This window comes from Azolla caroliniana, unplaced genomic scaffold, assembly GCF_043228905.1.
Source record: "Azolla caroliniana isolate FFs.n. ecotype wild unplaced genomic scaffold, voAzoCaro1.0.p SCAF_3, whole genome shotgun sequence".
Lineage (NCBI taxonomy): Eukaryota > Viridiplantae > Streptophyta > Polypodiopsida > Salviniales > Salviniaceae > Azolla > Azolla caroliniana.
In genome coordinates this window covers 2,858,646-2,886,195 of record NW_028230438.1, presented here as the reverse complement: position 1 = coordinate 2,886,195, position 27,550 = coordinate 2,858,646, and the positions used below count along the sequence as shown (strand labels likewise).

At 37.2% G+C, this 27,550-nt stretch overlaps 2 protein-coding genes across 2 annotated transcripts in view; both read right to left on the bottom strand.

The window, feature by feature from the left end:
- Positions 1-27,550, bottom strand: part of LOC147865872 (putative UPF0481 protein At3g02645) — a 54,808-nt gene that overhangs the window by 7,992 nt on the left and 19,266 nt on the right. The gene's annotated exons all lie outside the window — the stretch shown is intronic.
- On the bottom strand, positions 381-24,360 carry LOC147865875 (putative UPF0481 protein At3g02645). Its single transcript, XM_087316214.1, has 2 exons — positions 22,897-24,360; positions 381-452 (listed from the first exon to the last, which is right to left on the bottom strand). Exon 1 carries the CDS (start codon positions 24,334-24,336, stop codon positions 22,945-22,947), a length of 1,392 nt encoding a protein of 463 aa, XP_087172340.1. The 5' UTR covers positions 24,337-24,360; the 3' UTR covers positions 381-452; positions 22,897-22,944.

Sequence of the window (27,550 nt, the reverse complement as noted above, 5' to 3'; positions counted from 1 at the left end):
CAAATAATGCTTATGTGCATGTGTCATAAATTTTTTAAACTGGTGTTCATTCTTAGGGTAAGGATATAGATTCTCACTGAAATTTCTCAACGGAAGGCCAATTGTTTGAACAAAAATGGATGAAACGACCCTTGGATACATCCAATGTAAAATTTTAGAGGTATCGTGTTTATTGAAAGTCAGTAAACAAAGTCGGTGAAAACTCGGAAGGCCATCTAACATAATTTTGTCATATTGGGGGAGAAAAAAGCAAGTCTAATTGAGACGTAGCAAAATTCGGTTTTGGATGCTCAATAATCCCTCATGAAAAGCAAGAATTTGTGGAAGAAGTTCAAATTTTGAGTTTAAGGAAATTGTCGAAGAAGTTTATAGTTTGAGCTAGATGCTGCCACGACTTGTCATATGAATTCCTTCATACAAAGCGGTCAATTACATCTGGCGATGACAGAAAACTGTGTATCCATCCAAGCAATAATTAGTGCATTTAAAGATTCAATTTTTAGTTGTGCCCTCCAATCTCGATTACATAGCGTATCATAAAATTGAGATCTATAGGCTAATGTTAGCATATCACGCAATGGAATTTTGAGATCAAGAGTCCACTCCTCCTGTTCTTGCAGATTGCAATCTAACGACTCCTTCAAACCTATCATCCATCCATCAGTTATTCCAGTTTGGTGGAGGCATATTCTAACAAACTTTCTAGTAATATTTTGAAAGGGGAGATGAAAGAGAAACTAAATGGATTTGGCAACTTACAAGTATGTATGTTCATTAGACAAATAGAAGTAATGTAACAACTTACAAGTATGTATTTCCAGAAGTAATAGAACTAATCGATATAGTAGAACTGATTTGGATATTCCATAATCAATATATTTTGTTTGGCATCGTATTCAACTTGTAGGTAATTTAATGAACGTGGGATCAGGAAGAAGATGATGATGAAGAAAGAGAAGAAGAAATTGTGCTTTAGTAGTACTTCATTTCGTCAATCTCCTACAATTTAACAACCACATTGTAACATCTATGTCCATTAGTGTATATATGTATCATGAAAACCATTCACCATGAGTTCATAATCTTCCACAATATTTCATAAGGCAATCGGGTCCAGGACTATAAATACATAATATATATAATGGGAATTAGCTAAGCTATAAAACAAACTAATAATTAATTTATACGAGAATCATGAAGACGATTCACCATAAGTACATAATGTTCAGCAATATTTCAGAAGGCGATCTGGTCCACGACAATAAATACATAAGTAATGGAAAATAAAGAAACCTATAAATCACACTAATAGTTAATTTATACATGAATCATGAAAACGATTCACCATGAATACAGAATCTTTCAGAAGGCAATCTGTGCAGGACTATAAATACATAAATCGTGAGCAGTAAAGGAACCTATAAATCAAATTAATAAAAAATTTATAAATGAATCATAAAAACGATTCACCATAAGTTCATAATCTTTTACAATATTTGATAAGGCAATCTGTTCCAGGACTATAAATACATAAATAGTTGGCATTAAATAAATCCTGTCAATGAAATTAGTGACTAATTTGTACACGATTCATGAAAAGGATGCACCATTAATCAGTTCATAATCGTCAACGATATTTCACAAGCAAGCTAGACCACAGGAACTACAAATACATAAGTAATGGGCAACATGTAGTCCGGTAGATCAAATGGAAGACCTAAGGAATATAAATGGAAGCTGAATGAATGAATACTTGAATGTTGTAAGAGCTTGCTTGGCGTTCGCCCCAAGGTATGAGATAAGCTAAGACTGTTGTAAGAGCTTATCTCAAATTTTGTGAATGAGATAAGGTCCTCTTGTCATACATGATTACCGACAGGTTACCTTCACACGCCTCGAACTTTTTTCTGCAACTCTGTCTTGTAGATTCTCCATTTATTTATCTATGCTTATGTGATGTTGAGATTTCCTGTTATTTTCTTTGTCAAATTCTGCGTTTATGCTGAAATTGGTGGTTTGATCATCAGGGTTGTCATTATTGTTGACATTTTTGCACTTTCATCACTTTAATCGTTATCACCTTATTCTTTTTCCTGTTGCTGTTATACTATTATTGTGTAAACTTGATGAATTGAAGAGGGTGATTGAGCAAATAGGGGTTGTTTTGGAAAATGCCTTGTGTGGAACAAGGATATTGGCATTGGTTCCTATGCTGAAATGGGTAAAGAGAACATTACATTTGCTTTCTTGTAGGCTTTTCCTCCCTCAATTACAAATGTATTTCACACTCATGTTACCGTGGTATGTTTTTCTAGACATTGTTGTGACACTAATTTTTGTAGGCTGTCGGGGAGAGGCTGTTACCATTTGGTTACATTATCTATATTCTCTGTCCCTTTAGATGAAGATATGCATCGATTTCCTAGGTAATAAATGTGTACTACCTAGTATATTTACATAAGCCGACCTACTCCTTGTTATGTACAACTTATCAATCCTCATGCCCATGCGTAAGGGCCAGTTCACACACCCTTTTCACCGATTCCGCCTAACTCCGGTTTTTTTCACGACACCGTTAGCAATTAAAATTCCACTAACATTAAGACATCATGTATTCTTAAAGATTTATGTTTCTCTTAAGGTTTTCGATAATCCTGATTTGAATGGTATCTATTACATTTTTGACCGTCCACACCATAGTAAGTTGTAGTTGATGGCCTCCTCCACAAGGCCTATTTCCTTGTTCAAAACATCTCTCCATGTTGCCATCATTGTGTTCTCAACATCATTTAGCCAAACAATCTGTACAATATTTTTTCCTCCCTACGTTTTGTTTTTCGCATTTTGTTTCATTCATCTTTGTGTGTGCCTTTAACATCACAGATCCACAGGAAGAAGAAATCGTTGGGATTCACTCAATTAGAGCCCACAACTAGCTGAAGCCAAAGACCCGATTGAGAGTCGGTTAGTCTAAGTATCGACAAAAAGTTGAGAGTCGGCTGATAGGCTAAGCGTCGAATTGACTTGGGGCTGAAAAAAGGAAAAAGATATAATTAACTATATTAACATATACCTACTTACAGATACACACACACACACACATCCTACATATATGTGTGTGTGTGTGTGTGTGGACAGTTATATATGTATGGGTTTTTTCTTTGTATGGTTTTTGGTGTCTCTCTTTTATGTGTCTTTGTGTGTGTGAACAAAGGGTTATGGACATTGAACATCAAGGAGAAAAAACATAAGAGGAAATAGAGTGAGAGTTGGAACATTGCCTTGAAGCTAGAACATTTTCTCTAGTCAATACCTAGAGTGTCCGTACTCATTTGTACCCACTATAGTGTAGCCAAGGTTGTGGCCTTGAGGTTTGTGCATTCTTTGTTATTATATCCACCTGATTACGTGAAGGTTGTAACGAAGGCCAATGCCTTGAGGTTGATACATTTCTCTAGTGAGGTCATATTTTGTTGTACTAAAAAATGTAGTGAAGTTGTTTGGAACCTATGGTTTCGTGGTCTTTCCTTGTTTTAGGTTTTTTATGTTAAAATTTTTGGTGTACTCTCATTTTTATATTGTGGTTTCATCTAGTGTTAATTGTGCTTGAAGTTTAAATCATCCCAATTCAGTCCCATATTCCCAACAGAAATTACTCGTGAAAAAAGATTTTAGGGTTCCAAGGCAAAAGTTTATGAATTCCCAAAATTGCAGAAATGGATGTAAAATGAAATTGTGCTATTCTCACTCACATAAAGGGCTTTAAATTGAAATGGTCTCGGAAATCAATTTGCAATAATCAGTTATTGTTGAACGCTAGGCCTTCTTCAGTAATTAAAACTTGTCGCTGCATTTAGCTCTCGGTCCTCAACCAAACACATAGGTAGGTACATGGGTCAAACTTGCAAGTATGCATGGTAGTTGTTGCCCTGTTGGTCCTTATCTATAAAAGTCCTAATGATATATTGGGGAGAGGATCAATTAATGGTTGTTAAGATCAATGGGGTCAGGAATGAGGTGTTTCATGAGCTCTTCTAAGACATTTGACTCAATCAATTGGTCCACACAATTTTAGTTTATTTTTTTGTACTTATTTCCTCTCAAACAATTACAACATGTAAATGATTGAGTCAATTCGTCCACATTTGCCTCAATTTGTCTATGTTAATTTGAGACTGAATTCTAATCCATAGACAGTGGGAAAATTTATGTGATCACTGATGCATTTACTATCACCTTCTTATACTAGGTTGGTAATTTGTACAAAAATGTCACCCTCTTCACTCACCATTGATAATGTGCCACAAACCCATGGTGAATCTTCATAGTGAACTCGCCATAACATAACGGTAATAGTAAACCCTAGATGAGGGCCATAAATTAGGATTTGGGAAGATAAAGTTGAATTGAAGACTTGCAAATAGCTAGAGTAAAGAGAGTGATACTTTGTGTTCCTTGTTTCATGTTCATATGTATGTTCTAGATTGTTCGAATTCTCATTTAATTTACCCCAATCATAGGTCATCCCTAACACTACAAGTGGGCATCCATTTCATCCTCACCAAGAGAGGCATGCATTCTATGAATTTCTACATGTGAATGGCCTTACATTTGTCAAGAGGGGAAGGCTTGAGGTTTTCATACAATGCACCAATGGTCAAGATATGCATATAGTATTGATTGTGGCTTCACCTCGATCATTGCACGTAGGACTTACCCGATCACTTCTTTTGGAACATTAATATGTTGACAATCACAGTATCAACAACATAATCAGCCTTCATGATCTCTTTCTCATGTAATCAACCACATAATCACAGTAGTCATGGACTTAGATATCGTTATGAGTTGTCATTCCTAGATTACATATTAGGAAGGTAATCTAATATCTTGATTTGTGGCATATGTTGTTTTCAATTACTTTCCATTCCTAGGATAGTGAAATAAATTCCTTGTGGGCCAAAAATTCAACACTATTTTTGAATATATGTTGAACCTCCCTCAATTACCGATGTATTTCACACTTTTGTTACCGAGGTATCTTTTTCTAGACATTGTTATGGTTCTTTTTCCTAGATATCATGGCTTAACCATTGAATTTGTTCTTCCACATAGAAGTTTGCACCTGTGCGTGCGCATACGTGACTTAATTTTTTACGAAAGGAATTCTCATCTATAGATTTCCAAACACAAAGTGGAAGTTTTGCTATCTATATGTTTGTCTATCTTCAAATGTTTATACAAAAAGTATCAATAAGATTTAAATTTTGAAAATATGTGCACTTGGTGGTATTGAGTATTGACATCCTATTTATTGTATGCATATGGATTTGTAATGTGTACCTTGCGGAAATTTGACTTTGATTTTTATTGTTAGTAAACTTTGGATAATGGCACAACGAAGGCTTTATTTAACCTCTTTATTAGCAATATCTTTAATGGGAGAAATGACAAATGAAAAAGTTATCAATGCATTTGTATATGAGCATATTGTTATTGTTCACGAATCATGAGATTTTATGATAAATGGGCCAATTTATGCATTGCAATAACAATAAGTTTACTATTCAAACATTGGACAATGCCACAACAACAATAATGATTTTTTTGGTAAATCGTGAGCATATTGTGATTGTCTAAAGACATTCTTTAGGAGCAATGGATTCGACTAGGTGAATATGATCTTAAACTAATGTTGTGAAGAGTAGTACAACTTTGATATCAAAGTACAAGTATGGAGAAATTTATTACAAGCACAACATTAAACCCATCATTTGTTGTTATTATTTATAAAATACAAATTTAACTTTGGAGACATTTTTATGAATTTTCATCTAAGTCACTAATAAAGAAAATTGGGCAACATCAAAGAACTTGTAATGTTATTTATTTTCTACTTATCTAGGTAACATTGGGTTACTTTCAATGTTACATATTTTCTACTCAGTGTTAGGTGTAACCTTGGAGATAATTCTAACGAGTACATATCCTCGAAAAATATTTCTAAAGGGTTGACTCGCAAAACTCCTTATTACATATACTTAATAGCAATATTATTGATCTTTATTATCATTACTTCTATCCATTTGGCTTGGCCAAGTTGCCCAATGGAGTGGTTTGTATGGCTAGGATGGATGGGTTCATGTGTATGCACAATCCCATTGGTTGGATTGTTGATATTCTCACCCATGTCTTAAATATCCCATGCTACAACTACTACTTCTAAATTGATGCTTTCTTCGAGAAGATCAAAGTAACATTCCTTATTTTACACAAGTATGAGTTCTTGTCCTCCCATGATGATAAAGTCTATCAGTATGTATTTATCTATGAAATATGAGAGAGAGAGAGAGAGAGATACAATAATGAGAATCTGGTCAACTAATTGGATCAAGTAAGGGGTTATCATGGGGAAGCATTGCAAAAGGTTCAGGAAAGAGTAAAACATGTTGGAGATGGTTTATGTCATTGCCACTACAAGATCAAGCCAACATTCTCCATGGAATTAAGGGCAAATGACTATCATATCTGAATTTATGAATGCTCTATTGCTAAGGAATGTTGTTAATCAAAGGACGATAAGGGATAGGTTGAAGATCTGAAGTGGATAGGCTATGAGATCTAAAATGGATAGGCTATGAGGAGAGATCCTTGATCCCAAGAGGTAGGGAAACACCGGATATGATCCAAGGCCATGAATTGTGAGACAATGAGGTACCAACATTGAACATGACAATTCGAGTACTCGCATATATAGGTCGTAATTGGATTGTAGACCCCGATCCAATCAAAGTACAACCTACATAAGGTAAGTTAGGACCCTTTGCAATTGACGGGACACGATCCTTATGCGGGTCCAGGAAGCAAGGCTATCCTTTTCTTCCAATTCACAACGAGATTAGGACACCACATTCGAGCTGCTCAAATCGTTTGAGAGCTGGCTGTTGCAAAGACGTGGCACACATGTCATGCTCCCCGTGTAATTATTGCTAAGTTTTGGCAGAAAATATAGAAACAACATCACGTTAGGCGAATTATTACATTCCAATGGCTAATAACACATAGGTCACTACTGTTTGGAGTGTGTCCGCGTGGGATCCTTAGCTCTTGTAATTGTGTAGTGTGCCCAAATGTAATAGAGTCAATTCGACATGCTTTGTGGGAGTGCCCAAAGACCCATTGAATATGGTGGGGGGTTGGCCGCCTATTGCTATCGTGCTAGGTGCAACACACAAACAAGTGAGGAAATGTATGTTGGTTATCATGGCAGGGCCCAATTGACAAGTATGAACATCAGGAGGAGGGGATGACACTGGTGATAAAGGCAGAAGGGATTTGTTTTCCACCATTCACAATATCCACTCAAGTCTTATAAATACCAAAGCTGAATTTGTAAGCCCAATTACTCTTTGGGTCCTTTGTAAACAACGATATAGACAGGTCTTTTCCTATCAAACCATGCATCAAGCACAATTGTTGTAGGAGATATGGAGTGAAGTTGTAGCTACTCTAAAGAGCCAATACGATGGCCTCATGGATGGATCCAATGGAGTCGAAAGACAACGATTAGCCTTCATCCAACTGAATCGTTATCCTCTCCCTTTCTTGAGTCAACGGGCCTCCTTATAAGATGGAACTATTGTGTCCCTATTGGGATTTGTATATAACATTCTCATCTTTAAAATTTTATAACTAATGGAAGGAATTTAGGTATGTATAGATTGAGAATCTAGAATGTATGTATAGAGCTTAGAATGAATGTCATTTTCCTATATTGTGTGCCTACTAGATGATCTTATCTTCGTTAAAAAGGAATGTCGGGTATATTATTGTTATCCAAGCATAGGGTATAAATTTTCCATCGATATATATTGGTTTTGTGTATCCTCAAAGACAAAATGCATCAGATCAAGAAGAATAAGTTGAATATATCTAAGTTTTATGTTATTGAATTCCTAAATATTGCGCGTATTCATACGTATGCATAATGTGCATATTGTAATGAATCAAAATTTATTCTCCATGGTTCACATAACCTTGAGCAATAGGGAATCTAATAAATAACAAATATATGCCAAAATAAGAGTAATAAGTTTTATGGCAAATAATGGACATCAATATTAGCCTTGATTTTAAATGGTAGTTAGAACCATTTCCATTCCTTGTATTGTGTTTAGAAGTGAAGTAGTGGTGTACATTCTAGAAGACCTCAAACTAAGATTGTGAGGAGTTTTTGTATAGAACACAACTTTGATGTCAAAACCATAGTAATAAAGAATTGTATAACAAATACAATATCAAAACCATGGCTTTAGGCTTGTAAATATAACCTTAGAGTACAAGTTTAACCACCACACTATCACATCCTTATGTAATATCATAAGGTACCTTCTTATTTATGACAACAAATAAATTGTTGGAATAGTGAAAGTTCCTTATATGGTGGATAAAGGTGATACTTTCACATTGTGGCTCAACATTTAATGTTTTTTAAGGTTGTTAGAATGTCTTGTCTCATCATCATTGCAATGTCCTAATCTAAATGTGCACACTAAACATCAAATTGATGAGAAACAAGAACATGTTAGCAATAATATAAAAAACTTTCGACTCTTGACTCTTATTGGATCCCACCAAAAGGTGTTGACATCAATATAGAAAAACTTCCACCCTTGACTCTTCTTGGATACCACCAAAACGTGTTGACATCGCCACCCTTAACTCGTTCTTGGATACCACCAAAACGTGTTGACATCGCCACCCTTGACTCTTCTTGGATACGACCAAAACGTGTTGACATCAATATATAGAACCTTCCACCCTCGAGTCTTAGTGGATTACACCAAAACGTGTTGATATCAATATAGAAAAATTTCCACCCTTGAGTCTTCTTGGACCCCACAAAAACGTGTTACCATCAGTATGGAAAAACTTCTACCCTCGAGTCGTCATGGATCTCACCAAAACATGTTGACGTCAATAAAGAAAACTTTCCAACCTTGAGTCTTAATGGATCACCAAAACTAACTAAAGATGTGCTTCAACAAGCTCGACTATCATTGCAAGAAGAAAGGAGTTTTCAACTCTTAAGTTATAATAGATGGCTAATGATTGCGATAAATCAATGAGAAATCACACGATCTAGTTCATAGATATTACTAACTTCAACTTACAATATTTTAATGTATAGTTAATTTGTTAGTTGTTCACAAGTTTTCATGCATTATGGCTAATATTGCTGTGATTGATATCACGTGTAAGAAGTAAATTTGAAGATATTAAAATATGAGCAAGCCAATATTAAAAAATATAATTTGGTCAATATATTTAAAGATATTAAAGTACGACAAGTCAATGTATTAATATCCTAATGTTCTAAAGAGAGATAAAAGTTTAAGATAAAGAAGTCAATCTAAGTGGTCCAGACTCCACAGGTGTCAGAAATTGCTCAAACTAAAACAAAGGATTCGGGTAAAAATGGATGAATTGACTTCTCAATTCATACAATTTAAAATTTTAAGAGATATGGTGTTAATGAAAGTCTGTAAACAATGTTGGGGAAAACTCTAAAGGCCATCAATACAATTATGTGCATCCACATCATTGTAATAAGCCATGCGAATTTTCTTAACATTAATAAACGTTATGTATTGTATCCATATGTACACCTATTTTGCAAGTTCATGGTCACATGTGTTTATCCCCAATTTGCCTCGTCCCTCAATTTTACCACCCAAGATTCTGCATTGCCAACATGCATTCCATCTTGGTGGTGTTCCAAAGCCCCGAACAACCCAACTTGTGGTTGTGTCCACTACTTATCTAGTGCTCTTGTCCCAAACCAAGATACCCATAAATGCCATCCACTTGTTATCGTGACATGGCGGGCAAAGTAAGGTGAAACGGGTAAGTGAGGGCCTAAGGAGATATCATATTAGAATATGAAAAGATAGGATTAAAAAAATGGAATGTAATAAAGTGTAGCCCAAGTGGAAAAGGTTTTTGGTTTAAAGGGAAAAGCTTTGAATCTGGAAAACAATTTAGGAAAACTTAAAAAAATATTCTCTGCAACTAAGATTCCATAATTCTAGCTGATGGTCTCCACAAGGCCTACATGAAAAAATTAACAAAAATGTTCGTGCTCTTTTTGACTTTGGAATACTGTTTTACTCTTTTTGGGATCTCCCAAGATTTTAGGAAAAGCGAATCCTTGCCGGGCTTTGTGAAACATTAATGTTTAAAATATCCACGTTTATTTGAAAAGTTCTTGATTCATAATGCTGCATCAATCATCCGATTCATAATACTACTAAATAATTAATTTGTAATGTAGCACCACATTTTAATCCCCCTCATAAATGGCAAAAAGAATTGATTATAGAAATGTGCAAATCAACCGCTTATTCATAGGCGAGTCCGAGTCCCTTATACGTGTTTGCTTACATGTAGTAACAATTCTGACTCTAATTCTCTTCAAAAGATGCTAGTTTGTTATGCACAAAATACTTTTGTGAAGTCTAAAAAATCCATCAATGGTAACACCATAAAGATGATAACAACAACATATGTATAATGATCAACATCTCATTATTAGTAGACCCAGCGGATCATGACGTATTTGTCTTTATAACATATCGACCAGTTTAATTAGTATCCCTTGGCATGATCCTTAACTTGCATGATAGTTGACGTCATGTACATAAGTCAGTCAAGATCACAAAAATAAAAGAAGATAAGCTCTTGATTCCAATAATACAGGAATTGGTCAAGAAATATGGAAGAGAGCATTTGATCTTTATGGGAAATGATATGATTATTGGCCCCATACACACGCTTTATCTCATTCCTATGTCTCTACTTCTAGATAGATAAATAGATAGGCACCTAAGTTCATGTCTTTGCTTCTATATATGATGCATGAGCTCTTCCACATCTGATATCCCATGTCTTTCCATGAATTCCTTCACACATCATTATTATTGCTAATGTAATTAATAGAATTTCTATGATTAGACTGGCAATCTTATCTCTCCCCCTCTCTCTTTCTCATTTGTCTCTCTATTCCTATCTCCTGCAAGGCAAGTCTAGTGCTGGTGTTTGATTTCAAGAAGAAAGCATCAAGTTTGTGCCCACCCAGGAAGAAGAAGTCTGAAGTTAAAGTTTAAGAGAATATCAACAAGAAAGAAATCAACCTTACACTTCAAATGGATCAATCTAAATCCTGTACTAAAGAAGAGAAATGGAGAGAATGGATGACAATAACAATCAATAATGCCACTGATGCTCATACAGAAGTGTCTAACAAAAGTTGGACGATTTCGAAGCCTCCAAAAGCCTTATTGGATGTCAGGCCACTGGCATACTCCCCTCAGCTCCTGACCATCGGACCATTGCATGAAATCTTTAGTCAAATCTCTTCTGCTGATCATTGTAAGGCAATGTGTGTGTTGAGATTCATGAAAACACATTAGATATCAGATGTGAAACAGCTCGTGAAATGCTACTTGGATGCCCCTTGTAATCTTAATACCCATTATTCAAGTCTTCCGGCCTATGGCCCTGAAACCCTCCAACTTATGCTCACTGTCGATACCATCTTCATTTACGAATTCTTGCTATGGCTATGGATTGAATTTCAACCCAAAACGGAAGAATCCAGATCCCAACTAATGCAACACGACTACTTCTACACATTCTGCAAAAATGAAATCACAACCAACCAAATACTTAGGGACCTGTTCTTGATGGGCAACCAAATTCCCATGTCATTTCTAATGAAGCTGTATGAAGAGTTTCCAACGAAACCCAACATAGAAAAAGATCTTAAGCTCAACAAAGTATTGGTTAACATCATCAAAGCAGCTGATCCATTCTATATGTGGCATCCTCGATTCGAAATTTTCGAAAATCCTGAAAATCTCCATAATTGTGAACATCTACTTGATTGCCTATATGTTTGGGTCATCCGAACGACATTAATAAAGACAAAGAGAAAAGCCATCAATCCATGTAGAATCCCACGACTACTGAATCTTTTCCGGACGGAACAAGCTCCTCACAAGATAACTATATATCGCAATCGCCTGCCGACAGCGTCACAGCTCTCTAAAGCCGGCATCTGGTTCAGGGCAATGGAGGGTGCCATATCAGTGATGCGCTATGACAAGAAAAAGCTTCGGTTCGATCTTCCACGGCTTGTCGTGGAAGCTGGCACGGAGGATATGCTAAGGAACCTTATTGCACATGAACAAACCTCCAGAAAAGAAGGTTATTTCACTAAGTATGCGGTCATCGTGGACTCGCTCATCGACACGCCGGAGGATGTAGCGATCTTGACAGAGGCGCGGGTCATAGAGAATCACTTGGGGAGCGACCAGAAGCTGCTCAAGATGTGGAACGACATGTGCATCACTGTCTCGGATCGGCCATGCCCGGATTGGGACGACATGATAGAAGATGTATTGGACGACTATGAGAATCCTGGGCGTGCCATGTATGTATGTGGAGTTTCGTGAGAAGTATTTCTCTCGACCGGGGGTAACCATTTCGCTCCTGGTGGCGTTTCTACTGCTCCTTTTCTCATTAGTGCAGACAGGCTACACTGTCGCAGGCTATTACAAAAGTTAGACCCTAATTTGATGACCGTACCTTCATCAAACCCTAGGGCAGAAAAACAGAAGCTTTCTTATTTCTCTTATTTTTCATTCATTTGGGATCATTGGACGTTATTTCTGTTATTTGTTCATTTGTAGTGACTGGGAATAGGAATCCTATGATGGTCTCATAAAAACATGGTCGAATATGCCATTTGCAATCCGACTCTGTACTTCTGATAAATAATTGGTGATTAGTGAATTACTGAATATCAACTAAGTTCTCATCGCCCATGAAACAACAAACGAATCAAGACGCTCAATCATAGTGTTCATACATTTTTTTAATAGTGTGAGGTTGTTATCTAATCATAGTTGTCGCAATCGCCCAATCTGAATGTGCACACTAAACATCAAATTGCTGAAAAACAAGAACATGTTAGACAATAATATAAACAAGAACATGTTGACACACTAAAGTACCCAATTCTTTCCATAGGGCAAACTACCCGGATAAACAGCAAGAATTCATGAATGTAGACGGTATCCACAGTGACCACAAGTTGGAGGCACTCAATTTCAGATTGGGGAAGGTGGAGATCATAGATGTGGTTAATTTCATGCGGTTCAGCAGAGACGAGGTCTTCCACTGCTGATATATTCTCATTATGTCGCTCCATGAATTTCTTCACACAGCGCCTTCAAATTATTAATGGGCGAAGGCTCAAGATTTTGATACAATGGACCAATTGTCACTAAATTTCGGGTAATATGACTCTGGCTTCACTTCCATCAATGCTTGGGGAGGCTTCAAAACCATCCAAAATTTGTCCAACGCAGGATCCTTAATTGTTCAGTGGGAAGAGAAAACTATTTTGAGTTTTGTCACCATGCTACCATGATATATTCACAAATACAGAATTAACTCATTCAATGGACATGGTGATACACTAATGAGATTTACTTGTTCATAATTCTAACCAACATGCACTTGAATTTCTATGCAGGCTCCTTTGAGATACTTATGATTGTGTTAGGATTGTGAAATGTTATTTTTGTGGACCCAACTGTTGATTAACAGTTAATAGCAACAAAGTCAACTATAGAGCAATGGCCAGCATGGATGGAATATATTGGATCATTTAAACAATCATCCAAAAATTAGAAGGTAAGGAAGTTTCTGTGAGGCCAAACAATTCAATTGTGACCAGAAGTTGGAAATCTTTGATATTATCTTGGGAGAGGTTTGAATAATGATTGTTAAGATCGAGGGGGGTAGGAATGAGGTATTCTATGAGCTCTACCGCACCTGATTTCTTATGTCTTTCCATAAATTTCTTCACACATAGTACCTTACAGTCATCAAGACAGGATTTGGTCACAAGATTTGTATACAATGGTCACATGATCAGGTTTTCATCCCAATATGGGGTTTTCTTGGCTTCCATGAATTTTTTGGGAGGAATCAAAATCTTCACATTATCCCGGCCACTTTTCGTGTTGGATGGACATGTATCAGGAGCAGTGGCAATTTTATTGATCTTTGTTGTCATTTCTTCCCACCATTTGTAGTGGTTTGTATGGTTAGGAGGGATGGGTTCATATGGATGCACAGCAGCCCCATTGGGGTGGATTGTAAATATGATTTCCTTGTTGATGATTACAATGTAGAATGTTGATGACACTGTGACGATTGACCTCTATATTCTTTTCACCTATGAATTATGTTTTCGTAGAAAAAGTTATTGAATGAAATTATGTATTCGTAGAAAAAGTTATGTTTAAGAATGCATGCATCATGCCTAATATTTATTTGATTGATAACTGTTAGGTATTGCATCCCTCTTGATGGGAGGACTCGGTCGCCGAATTTTGATTGTATGGTCGGATCGGTCAATCGATCGATTTGGGGGTTGGGTGAATCATAGGTAATTGAGGGCCCACCAGTCGGATTGACCGGATGGTGTAGTCGAACCGACCATTCGGTCGACCAAGAAACATATATATACATATATGATGTATGTATATATGTACATATGTACATTTATACATATGTATACTTTATAAAGTTATATGTAAGTTAGGGGAAACTGTTGAGCGCTTGAGACAAAGTGAAGAAGAAAGTGCGAAGACAGTAGATGTGAGTGACTGTGAGCAGAGAGTCCAACAGAGAGTGCGCGAGAGACAGAGAAGAAGAAGAAAACAGTTGGAAGTGAAAGAGGCAGACAAACGAAGTAGGTTTGGTGGATCTGGCTTAAACCTTAGTCTTGGTTTCAGACTACGACCTGGGAGTGCACCTATGCCTGAATAGGTTTTGTCAATTCATGCACTATTGTTGAGTGAATTTCGTCTCCTCCATACTATTGTGGTATTCTCTGAGATTTGAGTCTTTTTCCTAGAAAGCTAACGGGCTTTGTAATCGATCTGTATACTCTTGATCCTGAGATTTGAGTCTTTCTCCTAGAAAGCTAATGAGCCTTCTAATCGATCATGTATACTCTTGATCCAGAGTGGAAATTTTGCAGCTCCGTGGTTTTCCCTGGTTTCAGGTTTCCATGTAAATCGTGTGTATTCTGAATTTTTTGTTTGTGTTTCAGTTTATTTTCTGTGTGTCTCTCTCTGTCTACAAACATATCAATATCACGTGTAAGAAATATATTTCAAGATATTAAAATATGACCAAGTAAATATATTAATATCGAAGTGTTCTAAAGCCTCCCCCGGTTAAGATGTCTATTTCCCCAATTAAACGTTCCATATAATTGGGGTGAAAAACAAAAGACAAATCCAAGGAGTCCACAGGGAGTCTAAAATTTCTCAATCTTAGACCAATAAATTGAGCAAAAATGGATGAATTGACTCGAGAAATGGTGTTATCGAAAGTCTGTAAACGATGTTGGAGAATGATGGGTAAAACTCTAAAGGCCATCAAATTAGGGGAGAAAAAGCAAGAATTGAGACAGTAGCGAAATTCGGTTTTGGATGATCAATAATTCCTCATGAAAAGCAAGATTTTTTGGAAGAAGCCAATGCTCGTGAAATTAGAGGACGGTATCAATAATGAGTAGAGGTTGGAGCTGTACAAAAGTTTGATTAGGCCAAGCTGAAGTAGATTCTTCTGAAGCAATGAAGATGCCATGTCTTGACATACAAATTCCTTCATACAATGCTGTGCAAGCTTATGATACAAGGGATAGTGTGCATCCATCCAAGCAATAGTGTGTAGTGTATTTAATGAGTTTTTGGTTGTACTCCTCAATATCGATTGCATAGCATATCGCGCAATGGAAATTTGAGATCAATAGACCATTCCTCCTGGCTTGTCGATTGCGATAACCAATTCTTCAAATCTATCATCCATCAATCAGTTATTGCAGTTTGGTGGGGAGGTATTCCACAAATCTTTCTAGTATGTAATTTGATCTCGAATAGGTCACAAGTTTTGTGCAGGCTAGGAGAGGTTAATTGCTTTTTTTTCATGCAATCTGAAAAACAAAGAAGGTCTTGCGGATCATAGTTCCTTCTTTTGGCTGTAGAGCTTGAGGCCAGTGTAATGAGCAAACTCCTTGTCTCCTGTTTTTATGCATTTTGAAAATTCAAAAACTTTGTTTTCTATGGGTTCTTGTTTCCCAGTGGCTACGACTGTGACGTACATTTTCTGCTCACCTCCATCTTTGGAGGTCTGCTCGTAGGCAAGCAGATTCCACAGCACATTCTCCGTGCCTTCGTACACCACAATCCGCGGAAGATAGAGCTGAAGTTTCTTCCGATGATACCTGATCATTGATGTGCCACTTCTATGACTCAGAGCATGAGACCAAATGCCGATTTTTGAGACAAATCCAAGGATGAACCGTGTAAGATGTCTATTTCCCCAATTAAACGTTCCATGTAATTGGGTTGTAAAACAAAAGACAAATCAAAGGAGTCCACATGGAATCTAAAATTTCTTAATGGAATATGAATGATTTGAGTAAAAATGGATGAGATGACTCCTCGATTCATACAATGTGAAATTGAAGAGAAAACGTGTTTTTTGAAAGTCTGTAAACAATGTTGGGGAAAACTCTGAAGGCCATCAAATATAATTATGTGACATTAGGGGAGAAAATAGCAAAAATTGAGACGTAGCCGAACTGAAGTAGATACTGCTAAAGCAATTAAGATGCCATGTCTTGTCATACGAATTCCTTCATACAAAGCGCTCAATTACATCTGCATTTGATAGAAAGCTGTGCATCCATCCAAGCAATAATGTAGTGTATTTAATGATTAAGTTTTTGGTTGTACCGCTCAATATTGATTCTATAGCATATCACAAAAATGAGATCAATAAGCTTAACGTTAGCATATCACGCAATGGAATTTTGAGATGAATAGGCCATTCCTCCTGCCTCGTCGATTGCAATCTAAAGAATCCTTCAAATCTATCATCCATCAATATGTTATTGCAGTTTGGTGGGGGGATATTCGAACAAGCTTTCTAATAATTTTTTGAAACGGGAGATATGAAAGAGAAACTAATTGGAAGAAGATGATGATTCATGACGAAATTGTGCTGCAGTTACACTTCATTGCGTCAATTTACTCAAATTTAACTCCCACAACATCTATTTCCATTAATTGATACATGAATCATGAAAACGATTCACCATAAGTACATAATAATGTCATAAGCCAATCTGGACTATAAATACATAAATAATGGGTCCAAATAATTAAATTAATAAACTAAAAGGAAATACCAAAGGAATATTAAACAAAGCTCAATAAATACATACTTGATTGTGTTGAGAGCTTTTTTATTTTTGCCTCAGGGTTTAATGTTAGGTTAAGTTTTGGGTTTGATATACGGTAAAACTGTAAAGACTGTCTAGGATATTGAAGCTATGACCAGTACAAACGCGACAATGAATGATGCCGTATACCATGGCCGAGAAAAGAACCTTTCATAAAACTCTACACACCAGAGATGCCAACGGGAGGAAGAGTCGGCCACAATATCATCGATCATCATTGCGGTTTGGGGATCATAGCCCACATTGATGCACATGTTGTTCCACATGCTGACCAAACTCTCATTGTTCCGTGTGTGGTTCTTTATGACGTTGGCCTTCTGCAAGATTGTGACATCTTCCTGGGTGAGCCGGTCCATTATGAGAGCATAGACCGAAAGCAGAGTTCCTTGTCCGTGAGTTATTTCTAATGCAATGAGGTTCCGCAGCACATTCTAGTTTCCCAATGTTTGCGACTGTGATACACATATTCTGCATAGGCTTGATCCATTAATGATGTTGACTATCTATGTGGTCGGGAACATTTATACAAGTAGTGCTAATAATTGTGTTAGAAGACATTTTTAGTTGATGCATTTTATCTTCTCTTTCTCTAATAATCTTCTATTCTCTTTCTCTTCTCTATCTGCATTTTGTCTGCCTCAGAATTCTGTTTCCTGCGTTTATTTTACCCCAATCATCGATCATGGCACGTAGGACATACCTGATCACTTCTTTTGTAACATTGACATGTTGACAATCACAATATCAACCACATAATCAGCCTCAATAATCTCTTTATCCACGTAGTGATGGATTTTAGATATGGTTACGACTTCTTATTCCTAGATTTAACATACTAAGAAGGTAATCTAAAAACTTGATATTGTGGCATATGATTATAGACAATTCCGCCATAGATTTTTCTTCCTATATGATCATTTCCTCCTGATTTAAGGGTTTCGGGTGTCATCTCCCAACCTAATCCTCTAATGAAAAGCTTCCTGTATGTTGTATCCTTGTCAGCAAGCTTCTTTATCTCTGAAAAAACCCTAGAATCAGACATCGTTGCTTCGTGAAGCAGATCTAACTGATCTATTCTGTCAAGAATGGCTCGATCAAAGCTCTAATTTATTCTGCAGACACTTCTCAGTCCACATTGTCATTCTTGTGGTCTGCTTTTTCTTCTTGATCCTCCTCCTTAGCTTTCCTTTCCTTAAGCGTTGGATGACAAAACCACATCTTTAAGTTGTCTGTTATAGAGAGAAAGTGGTCATGGAGACAAAGCTGAATAGATAAGAGAGCTTGAATCACCTCCGATGAAATAGATGAATGAAAGAGAGATGAAGAACAGGGGAGGATCAGAGAGAGCAGAAACAGACGCATTCAACCAATCTACTTTAAATGCATTCCTATGGGCAACAATTTACAAATTGGTTTTCATCCCTCGGAATTTCCATTAGGTATCTAGACCACTTATGATGGTTGTTCTCATTTGGTTTTCTTGAGGTCTATGGTGAGATTTCTTTTCATAATGATCTAGGATTGCCGAATTGCTCATGACTCCATCACATATGCTTAATAAACACTTTTGGCGTTGAATTCACGATGAACTGTTTTTTTGTTCGTGCTTTGGCGAAGTTAAAACATGTATGTACATACATGTGCTACTTGAGCGGGACTATTGTAGTGGGACTTGAACTAGAGAGGATGGGATGTTAGGTGACTCGAAGGCTCTTGAGAGTTCAAAGACTCTCAGAGTCGAAAATTGTTAGGAGTCAACAAGTTCCTTAGACTGGAGAGCTTTTAGGGGTTGAAAGATCATTAGACTAGAAGGTTCCAGAGAGTCAAAGCCTCTTCAAACGGTCGTTAGACTGGAGAGCTTCTAGGGGTCAAAAGATCATTAGACTAGAAGGTTCCAGAGAGTCAAAGCCTCTCTCTCTCTCTCTCATTTCTCATATGGTATTAGATTGACGTTCATCACGTTAGATAAGTAATCTGTGAATAAATAAGTGCATACATCACATTACATAAGTAATCTATGAATAAATAAGTGTCATACATCACGTTAGATTGATCTGGATAATCTATACAAGATGTCGTTGACGACGGAAAACCAATCGGAGGTTGGTGGAAATTCAATCAATGTTGCATCATCAAATCAAATGGCAAGAAAGTATGTGGTGGAGAAACTCACCGATCACAGTTATAGAATGTGGAGAATGAGAATGGAGTTAATTCTCGAAAGAACAAATCTTATAGGAATTGTAAATGGTTTTGAAGTCATTCCACCAACAGAACCTAAATTGGGCGATTGGAAAAGTAAAGATCTAGATGCAAGAATGGAGATAATCATGCATCTAAGTGATTGACAAGTTGATCATGTTCGAAGTCTTAGATTTGCACGAGCAATGTGGGATCATCTTCAACAATTACACCAACCTTCCGATGGTACGACCAAAATCTTCTCGTACCGAACCCTAATGAGCATGGACATGCGTGAAGGAGAACCAATGAACACCTTCATAAGCAATTGGCAAAGACATCAAAATGTGAAATACTAACAGGTTCTTCGCCAGAATGATGGATCACATTCGTGAGCATCGATAGCAACGAGAAGGATCTCAATCTCCAAACCTTGATTGCGAAAATCAAGCAAGACGAACTACGGAGAAAGAAACCAAATGGTCAAACCGACACAAGTCACACAAATCACTTGGCAATGGCGGCGTCCATGAGTCATTGTTACAAAGGCAATTCTTACAAAGGCAATTGGGAGACAATTACTACAAGCCGAAAACATTCCAAAAATTTTATCCAAGGAATAAGCCTCCTCAAGGAGGGGCTGGAGCTATTACCATGTCTACAATTTTTTGTAGATTTTGCAACAAACCGTGCCATCTTGAATGGGATTGTCGAAAGAAACAATACGGCCAAAAAGGAAAAGGTTCCATCTCTCACACCATTTGGACGAAACATTGGTGCACATATCATTCCACATCTACACTTACATCTCGTCACTCCCGAGATGGTTCTCTAATACTTTGGCCCGAATCAAGATTGTGATATCTTCTTGTGTGTGAATCAGCATGTTCATGGTTGTGGCATACATCGACAACTCACCACTTTCTTTGGAGATTTGTTCATTAGCAATGAGCTTCCCTAACACATCTTATGTGCCATCATACACGACAAGGCATTCAAGACAAATCCGAAAAGTCTTTCCATTCTTTTGAGTTGCAATGGAGTTGATGAAGTTGCTCGATGGGGAATTTATAGATAGTAGGGATGGGATTATATGGATCTGGATATTGGGCCATTTGGTTCCCACGGGAATCATGACTGATCATCATCATCATCTTTTTCTTTTGCTATTGTTGTTGCATAAGCTTTGATACTTTCTTCAGAAAGAGTGTACTAATAGTATGTGAATGGAGTTTCCTTTGGGGAGTAGATAGTTCTTAGATATGTTGATCATCCGTGAACTGTTCGTTGGTCTTTATAGATCTTTAAAGAAACCAAAGAAGTCTTCAAATTTGTTGTTCGTTTCCATGTGAGGTGGAGGAAACTTCGTGTGTGTTTGTTTGTTTGTTTGTTTGTGTGTGTGTGTGTGTGTGTGTGTGTGTGTGTGTGTGATTGGAAACAAAGATTTATCTTTGTGCCACATACCCTCGGACACTCCTCATGCACACACACATGTAAGTCACATTTGCGAGCACAATAATAAAATCTATCTATCTAGCTACCCAATCATAGCTTAAACACTAGTTAAGTAGGTAGGTCGGTACACAAGATGTGGGACATGTAATGTTGGGGACCAAAGTTAAGCATTTCCATGTAGCATAGAGGATAGGAACACGACAAAGCCAAAAAGGAGGGGTAGTTGACTAAAGATATCGGATAATAAAAAATGAAAAGAAAAGAAAAACTTTTGGGCTGTCTAGAACAAGTCATTGAAATCCAAGTGACACACTTAAAGTAAACCATTGCAAACAACATATGTGTAAATGTAAGTTTCTACAATAACCTATAATGTGCATAATGCCAAGGATAATAATGCACATATGTAATCTTTGAAGGTTGTCTATGAACCCAACAATCATGTTAATGTATCATGCCAAATCAATTATGTTGTGAGAATTGTGTGTGGAGCCTTCAATCATGTTGCTCAATCTTGTGCTTGAGTATATTAAAAACTACATGTTAGTTTACCAAGTGAAATACGTCGTGATCAAGTCTGGTATGAGATGATATTGTGCTAGTAACCCCATTTCTGGTATTGATATGATTTATGGATATTATGAGACTTGGACAAAAAGTATATGGAACTAATAGCTTTGTCATAGAATTAGCAAAGAACTTATAATTAATTAAGTGTAGCTACATACAAAAGTGGGAGGATAATAGAATTTCATTACAATTTTGCAATAATTGGATATAATTTGATATGATAGATTTTGAAACAAAATACTAGTAATGTGATCACATTTATACAACACATGTAAAATCTGATCATAATTAGGTTGCAAACCAACTTAATTATTTTGAGAAAAAAAGGAGATCAATCCACTCTTGATCAATTTCTTTGAGAGGAAACAGTGAGCATGCTAATAACAGAGAGTTTGGGGTAAATGCTAATAAATTTTACTCGTAGTATTATGACACCAATATTCATGAATACTGCCAATGTCAATTAAAACCCACCAATGGCATCAGGAAATAATCATAGTCATTGCGATGATTGTAGGCTGTTGGAGTAGGCTTGGCTGAAATAGATGTTGCTAAAGCAATGAGGATGCCACGAATTCCTTCATACAAAGCGCTCAATTACACCTGGCGATGACAGAAGGCGGTGCCAGCTGATGATACAAGGGATAGTGTGTATCCCTTCAAGAAATAGTGTCCTGTATCTAATCCGTTTCTGGCTGTACCCCTCAATATCGATTACATTGCATATCACAAATAGGAAATTAGAGATCAATAGCCGTTAGCATATCACGAAATGGAATTTTGAGAACAATGGCCATTCCTCCTGCCTTGTCCATTACGGTAACCAATCCTTCAAATCTTTCATCCATCAATCAGTTATTGCAGTTTTGTGGAGGAATATTCTAACAAACTAAATGGATTTGGTGGAAGTGATTTGTTAATGTAACAAGTATGTTCATGAAACAAATAGAACTAGTAATGGGATTTGGGTTGATTTGGACATTCTATAATCAATCAATTTCTTTGTCATCGTGTTAAAACTTGTAGGTAATATGATGAACGTGGGATCATGATGAAGATGATGACGAAGAAGAAGAAAAACCTGTGCTTCAATAGTTCATTGCGTCAATTACTTAAAACTTAACTCCCAAAATATGTATTTCCATTAATACATGAATCATGAGACGATTCACCATAAGTACATAATCTTCCACAATTTCATAAGCCAATGTGGACTATAAATACATAAATAATGGGAAATAATTAAATTAATAAATAAAACGGAAATACTAAAGGAATGAAGAAAGCTGAGTAAATACTTGATTATGTTGAGCTTCTTTATTGTTGCCCTTGGGTTTAAGGTTAGGTTACTGTTTGGGTTTGTGATAAGCAATGACTGTATAGACTGTCTGCAATAGTGAAGCTAATAGCAGTACAAACGCTGCAATGAATGATGTTGTATACCATGGCCGAGAAAAGAACTTTTCATAAAACTCTGCATACCAGTGACGCCTACGAGAGGAATAGTGGGCAGCTATATCATCGATCATTCTCCATCTTTCGGATTTGTCATTAGAGATCATATTGATGCACATGTTGTTCCACATTTTGACCAACCTCTCGTCGTTCCCCATGAGGTTCTCTATGACTTTGGCCTTTTTCAAGATCGCCAGATCCTCTGTTGTGTCGATGAGCATGTCCATGATATCCGCATACATCGAAAATTCATCTCCTCTTTTGGAAGTTATTTCGTATGCAATGATGTTCCTGAACATATCCTCTGTGCCGTCATCCACGACAAGGTGTGGAAGATGAAGCTGAAGTTTCCCCTTGTCATACTCGATCACTGATATGTTACCTTCACAAGCCTTGAACCGGATGCCCGCTTTATAAAGTTGGGATGTTGTGGGAAGGCTAACAAAATGCTTCTTTGGAGCCTCTAGTTCCTTGCTCAGAAAAGAGAAACATGAATAAACAGATACTCTTGTGGATTCTTCAGAATTAGATTGTCTCATACATTCTTCCATTTCGACAGTGCACGAAAAATAGAGGCAATCAAGTAGATGCTCGCAAATATCGACCACTTTTTTGGGGTTTGGTTCTGAGTCAAGAGATTTTAAAAATCTACTCCTTGCAGTTTCGCTATGGAAGAATGGATTGCTACCGAGGATAAAAGCCCTCAGGGCTTTCTCAAAATCAGCCAATGAGAAGTCTCCATTGTTAGCAATCTTCTTTAGAATTGCCATGGGAATTTGGTTGCCTATCAACAGCAAATCCCTCTCTAGTTGCACCTGGAGTGTATGGTCGTTAGAGTAGAAAGTGTCAAAGTAGTTGCGAAACAGCAAGAATTCGTGAATGAAGATGGTATCCACAGTGACCAGAAGTTGGAGCCACTCAATGTTATATTGGGGGTAGTCGATATTGTAGATATGGCTAAGCTCATGTGGCTGAGCAGATATGACATATTGCATAAGGTCTTCCACACCTGATATCCCATGTCTTTCCATGAATTGCTTCACACATAGTGCCTTATAATCATTAATCGGGGAAGGCTTATTATTTTGATACAATGGACCGATGGTCACTAATTTAGGCTTGTATGCCTCTGGCTTTACCTCGAACAATGCTTGGGGAGGCTTCAAAATCATCCAACTTGTGTTGGGCACAGGTGTATCAACATCCTTGATCTTCTCCCTCATGTAGTCTCTCCATTTATTATGTTTGGTGAACTTGGGGGCTTGATGATGAGGTTTATCCATTGGAATTGGAATGTTGAATCTTCTTCTTCTTCTTCTTCTTCTTCTATGAGTTAATTCTGCCCTCTGATGATGAGAAAGAGAGAGACAGAGACAGAGCTATATATAAGAATGCGAATGTGTGGAACCATGCCATTTCCCATTGGAAGCAATTCGATTCTAATTAATCTATTCTTGTTGGCTTCTTGATTTGAGAGGTGAAGACTTTTGAGCCCAAGTTGTTAGTACGTCCCTTTCTTTGGACCGATCACAGCACATAAACCCAAATCAACACCCATCCATCGATGGCAATTATGTGATCATATTGACAAAACACAACATACATGAGATCAAACTAAGATCAATAATTTGAGACGAAAAGGGGATGATTTGACTCCTCAATTATTTACATTGAACTCTCAAAATGTCTTATAAGTCTTTGAATGGTAACAACATATCCACAAACTTTTATAGTAAGTAGTCGATTTTACTATAAAGTCACGACGTATTTGCAGAACACAAACACAAACTTCCCTTTGACCTAGGCGTATTTGAAATCGTCAATATTAGATCTTTGATTTCAATATTGCAAATGTTGGGGTAAGTTGGGTGAAATCACAACTCAATTATTTACATGGTATAGTTGAAATAAGTATGAGAATAATAGAGACTTTGGGAGCATTAAATTTGGTGTTCGCCTTCCTGCCCGATGTTGCATTTAATGCTAGAGAAATGCCTATTACTTGTTGTATTATGAGCTCTAATTACTACTCAATACCATTACAAGTGTCAATTAAAACCCATAAACAATGTGAGGGAACACTCAGTCATAGATACCCGACCAATATGTACCTAATGGTTTATTATTTCCTTATTAAGTCGTTCAGTTCTCCAAGTCGTTTTATTATTTTTCATGCACCCATTGGCCGTCATATAAAATATATACCAAGAAGCTAGATGTGGCTTGGTAATGATCAAGTTACAATAGGAGCCCATGTATGGTTTTACTATCATCCCTCCATTATGATGCTCTCATTATAGAGATTCACTATAGAGAAGTTAAAGGGGTTTCGTTTAGAGAGGGAGAGGGAGAAATTGACCACAGGTGTTTGTGGAAATAACACGAACCAAAACAAGCTATTGGTGTCCAAAGGACACACATGTTAATGTAGTTCTCTGACATATGTGCATATATATTCAAATTGCAACAGTAGTTGCATATATATATTCAATGATAAAAGTGCAAATGTGTTTCAAGTAGATTTGCAATTGAGCTGAAAGTTGTACTATTAATAAGGTCACATTTGTACAACCTATGTAAAATCGGATGGGAATAAGGTCTCAAACTCACATGAATGGTTTGAAAAACAAGAAGGGATGAGTTGGATTGCAGATCAATTTATTTAAGAGGAAACAGTGAGTATGAAAATAACAGAGAGTTTGGATTAAATGCTAATAATTTGGTTATTATTTGTCATATTTAATGCCACCACTTTTCATTGATACTATGTACATACAAGTGACATTACTGCCAATGTCAACACTACTATGTAAAAGCATTGTCAACCGAGGTGCCCGAGGAAGACGAAGACTATGCGAACAGTCACTACACAAGGCCACATTGGGTGAGAGCGACAACGTAGACACCGGTACGGGTCGGAGATGTAAAAGAGCCGGTTGTAGCATTGATCGACCATGGCTCTGAGATCGACCATGGCTTTAAAATCTTCCAACTTTCGTTCGAAACATGTGCGTCATCAACAACCAGATTCATCTTCGCCTTCATGTAGTCTCTCCATTCATCTTTGGTGAAATTGGGGGGTTGATGGTGAGGTTCATCCATTGGAATTATAATGTTGAATCTAGTATTCGTACCCATCTCTTCTTCTTCTGTGGGGCACTAAGTTTGACTACTTTCTTGTAGGATTAGATCAAGTAGTACTAGCCCTATTTTTAAGCATCTCTATGAGTTAATCATGCATTCAAATGATAAGAAAGTCTATATTCTATGTATCTATTTGTCTATCTATGATAAGGAGAGAGAGTGTGTGTGTGTGTGTGTGAATATGTGGAATTCCCTACAAAGAATCATGCCATTTCTCATATGAAGCAATTCGATTCAAACTAAACGATTCTTGTATGCTTCTTGATTTGAGAATTAAAGTCATTTTTTAGTGTGGCCATGTCGATAGTGCTTCCCTTGTTGTGGACCGATCAATGACTGATCACAACACCGATCACAGTTATGTAATTGGTTTTACAAAATACATAACTGTGATTAGAGTTATGCCCAATGTTACGGGCATGACCATTTAATATCCCGTGGTGAGAATTTACCGTAGTATTCTATACACGTGGATAAGTGTGAGGGTTAAACGAGAGTGTAAAGAAGGGGAGGATTACTTTTAATCCTCGGGATTGAGACAACCCATTAGGTCAAGTGTGAACTTGGCTGGGGGCCTTGGGTATCGCTATAAATAAGAGGCCTAGCTACCCTCATTTGATCATCTTTTTTTGACTACATCGAGACTCTGCTCTTGTCGTGGGTCAACTCTTGTAGCGAGCGCGCCTGTCAGGAATAGTACTAAAGTAGAGATGGAATTAGTACTAAGAAGAGCAGTACTATTAGTACTAAGAGGACGGGACTGCGTAAGATTCCTGAGAGAGGAAGCGAGAAGAGGAGAGAGAGAGAGAGAAATAGCGAGGATGAGAGAGAGAGAAAGATGATGACAACAGCTACTATATTATGTGAAAAGATAAGTACAAAGCGGCTGAGAGGCTTAAGACTGGCGTTGAACCAATTTGGTTCAACATAATGCCTAGTGCCTTCTTTTATAATGTTGTCAGGAGTAATCCGGAAACTTCTAGAATGTTCTAGAGAAATCTAGAATATACATTACTTTCTTATAATAAAACATAAATGAAAATAATATCCTATGAATTACAATAGATGGTGTGAGGGTTAAGAGCTCGACCCATATACCATAAGGTCATGGGTTCGAGTCTTGCCATATCATGACACTATCTCCCCCTTAAAGACGACGAGTGGAACGAGTCGGCGCTGATTGCGGACCGGGTTTGTCCGGATACTTTCGGTGGAAATCAGCAAGCAGATCCTGGGCATTGGCAACATGCTCGACGGGTTCCCAAGTGCGTTCGCTCGGACTATAACCAAGCCAATCGACCAAATAATAAAGTTTGTTGCGAATAAGTTTGGAATCGATGATGGCAGCAACTT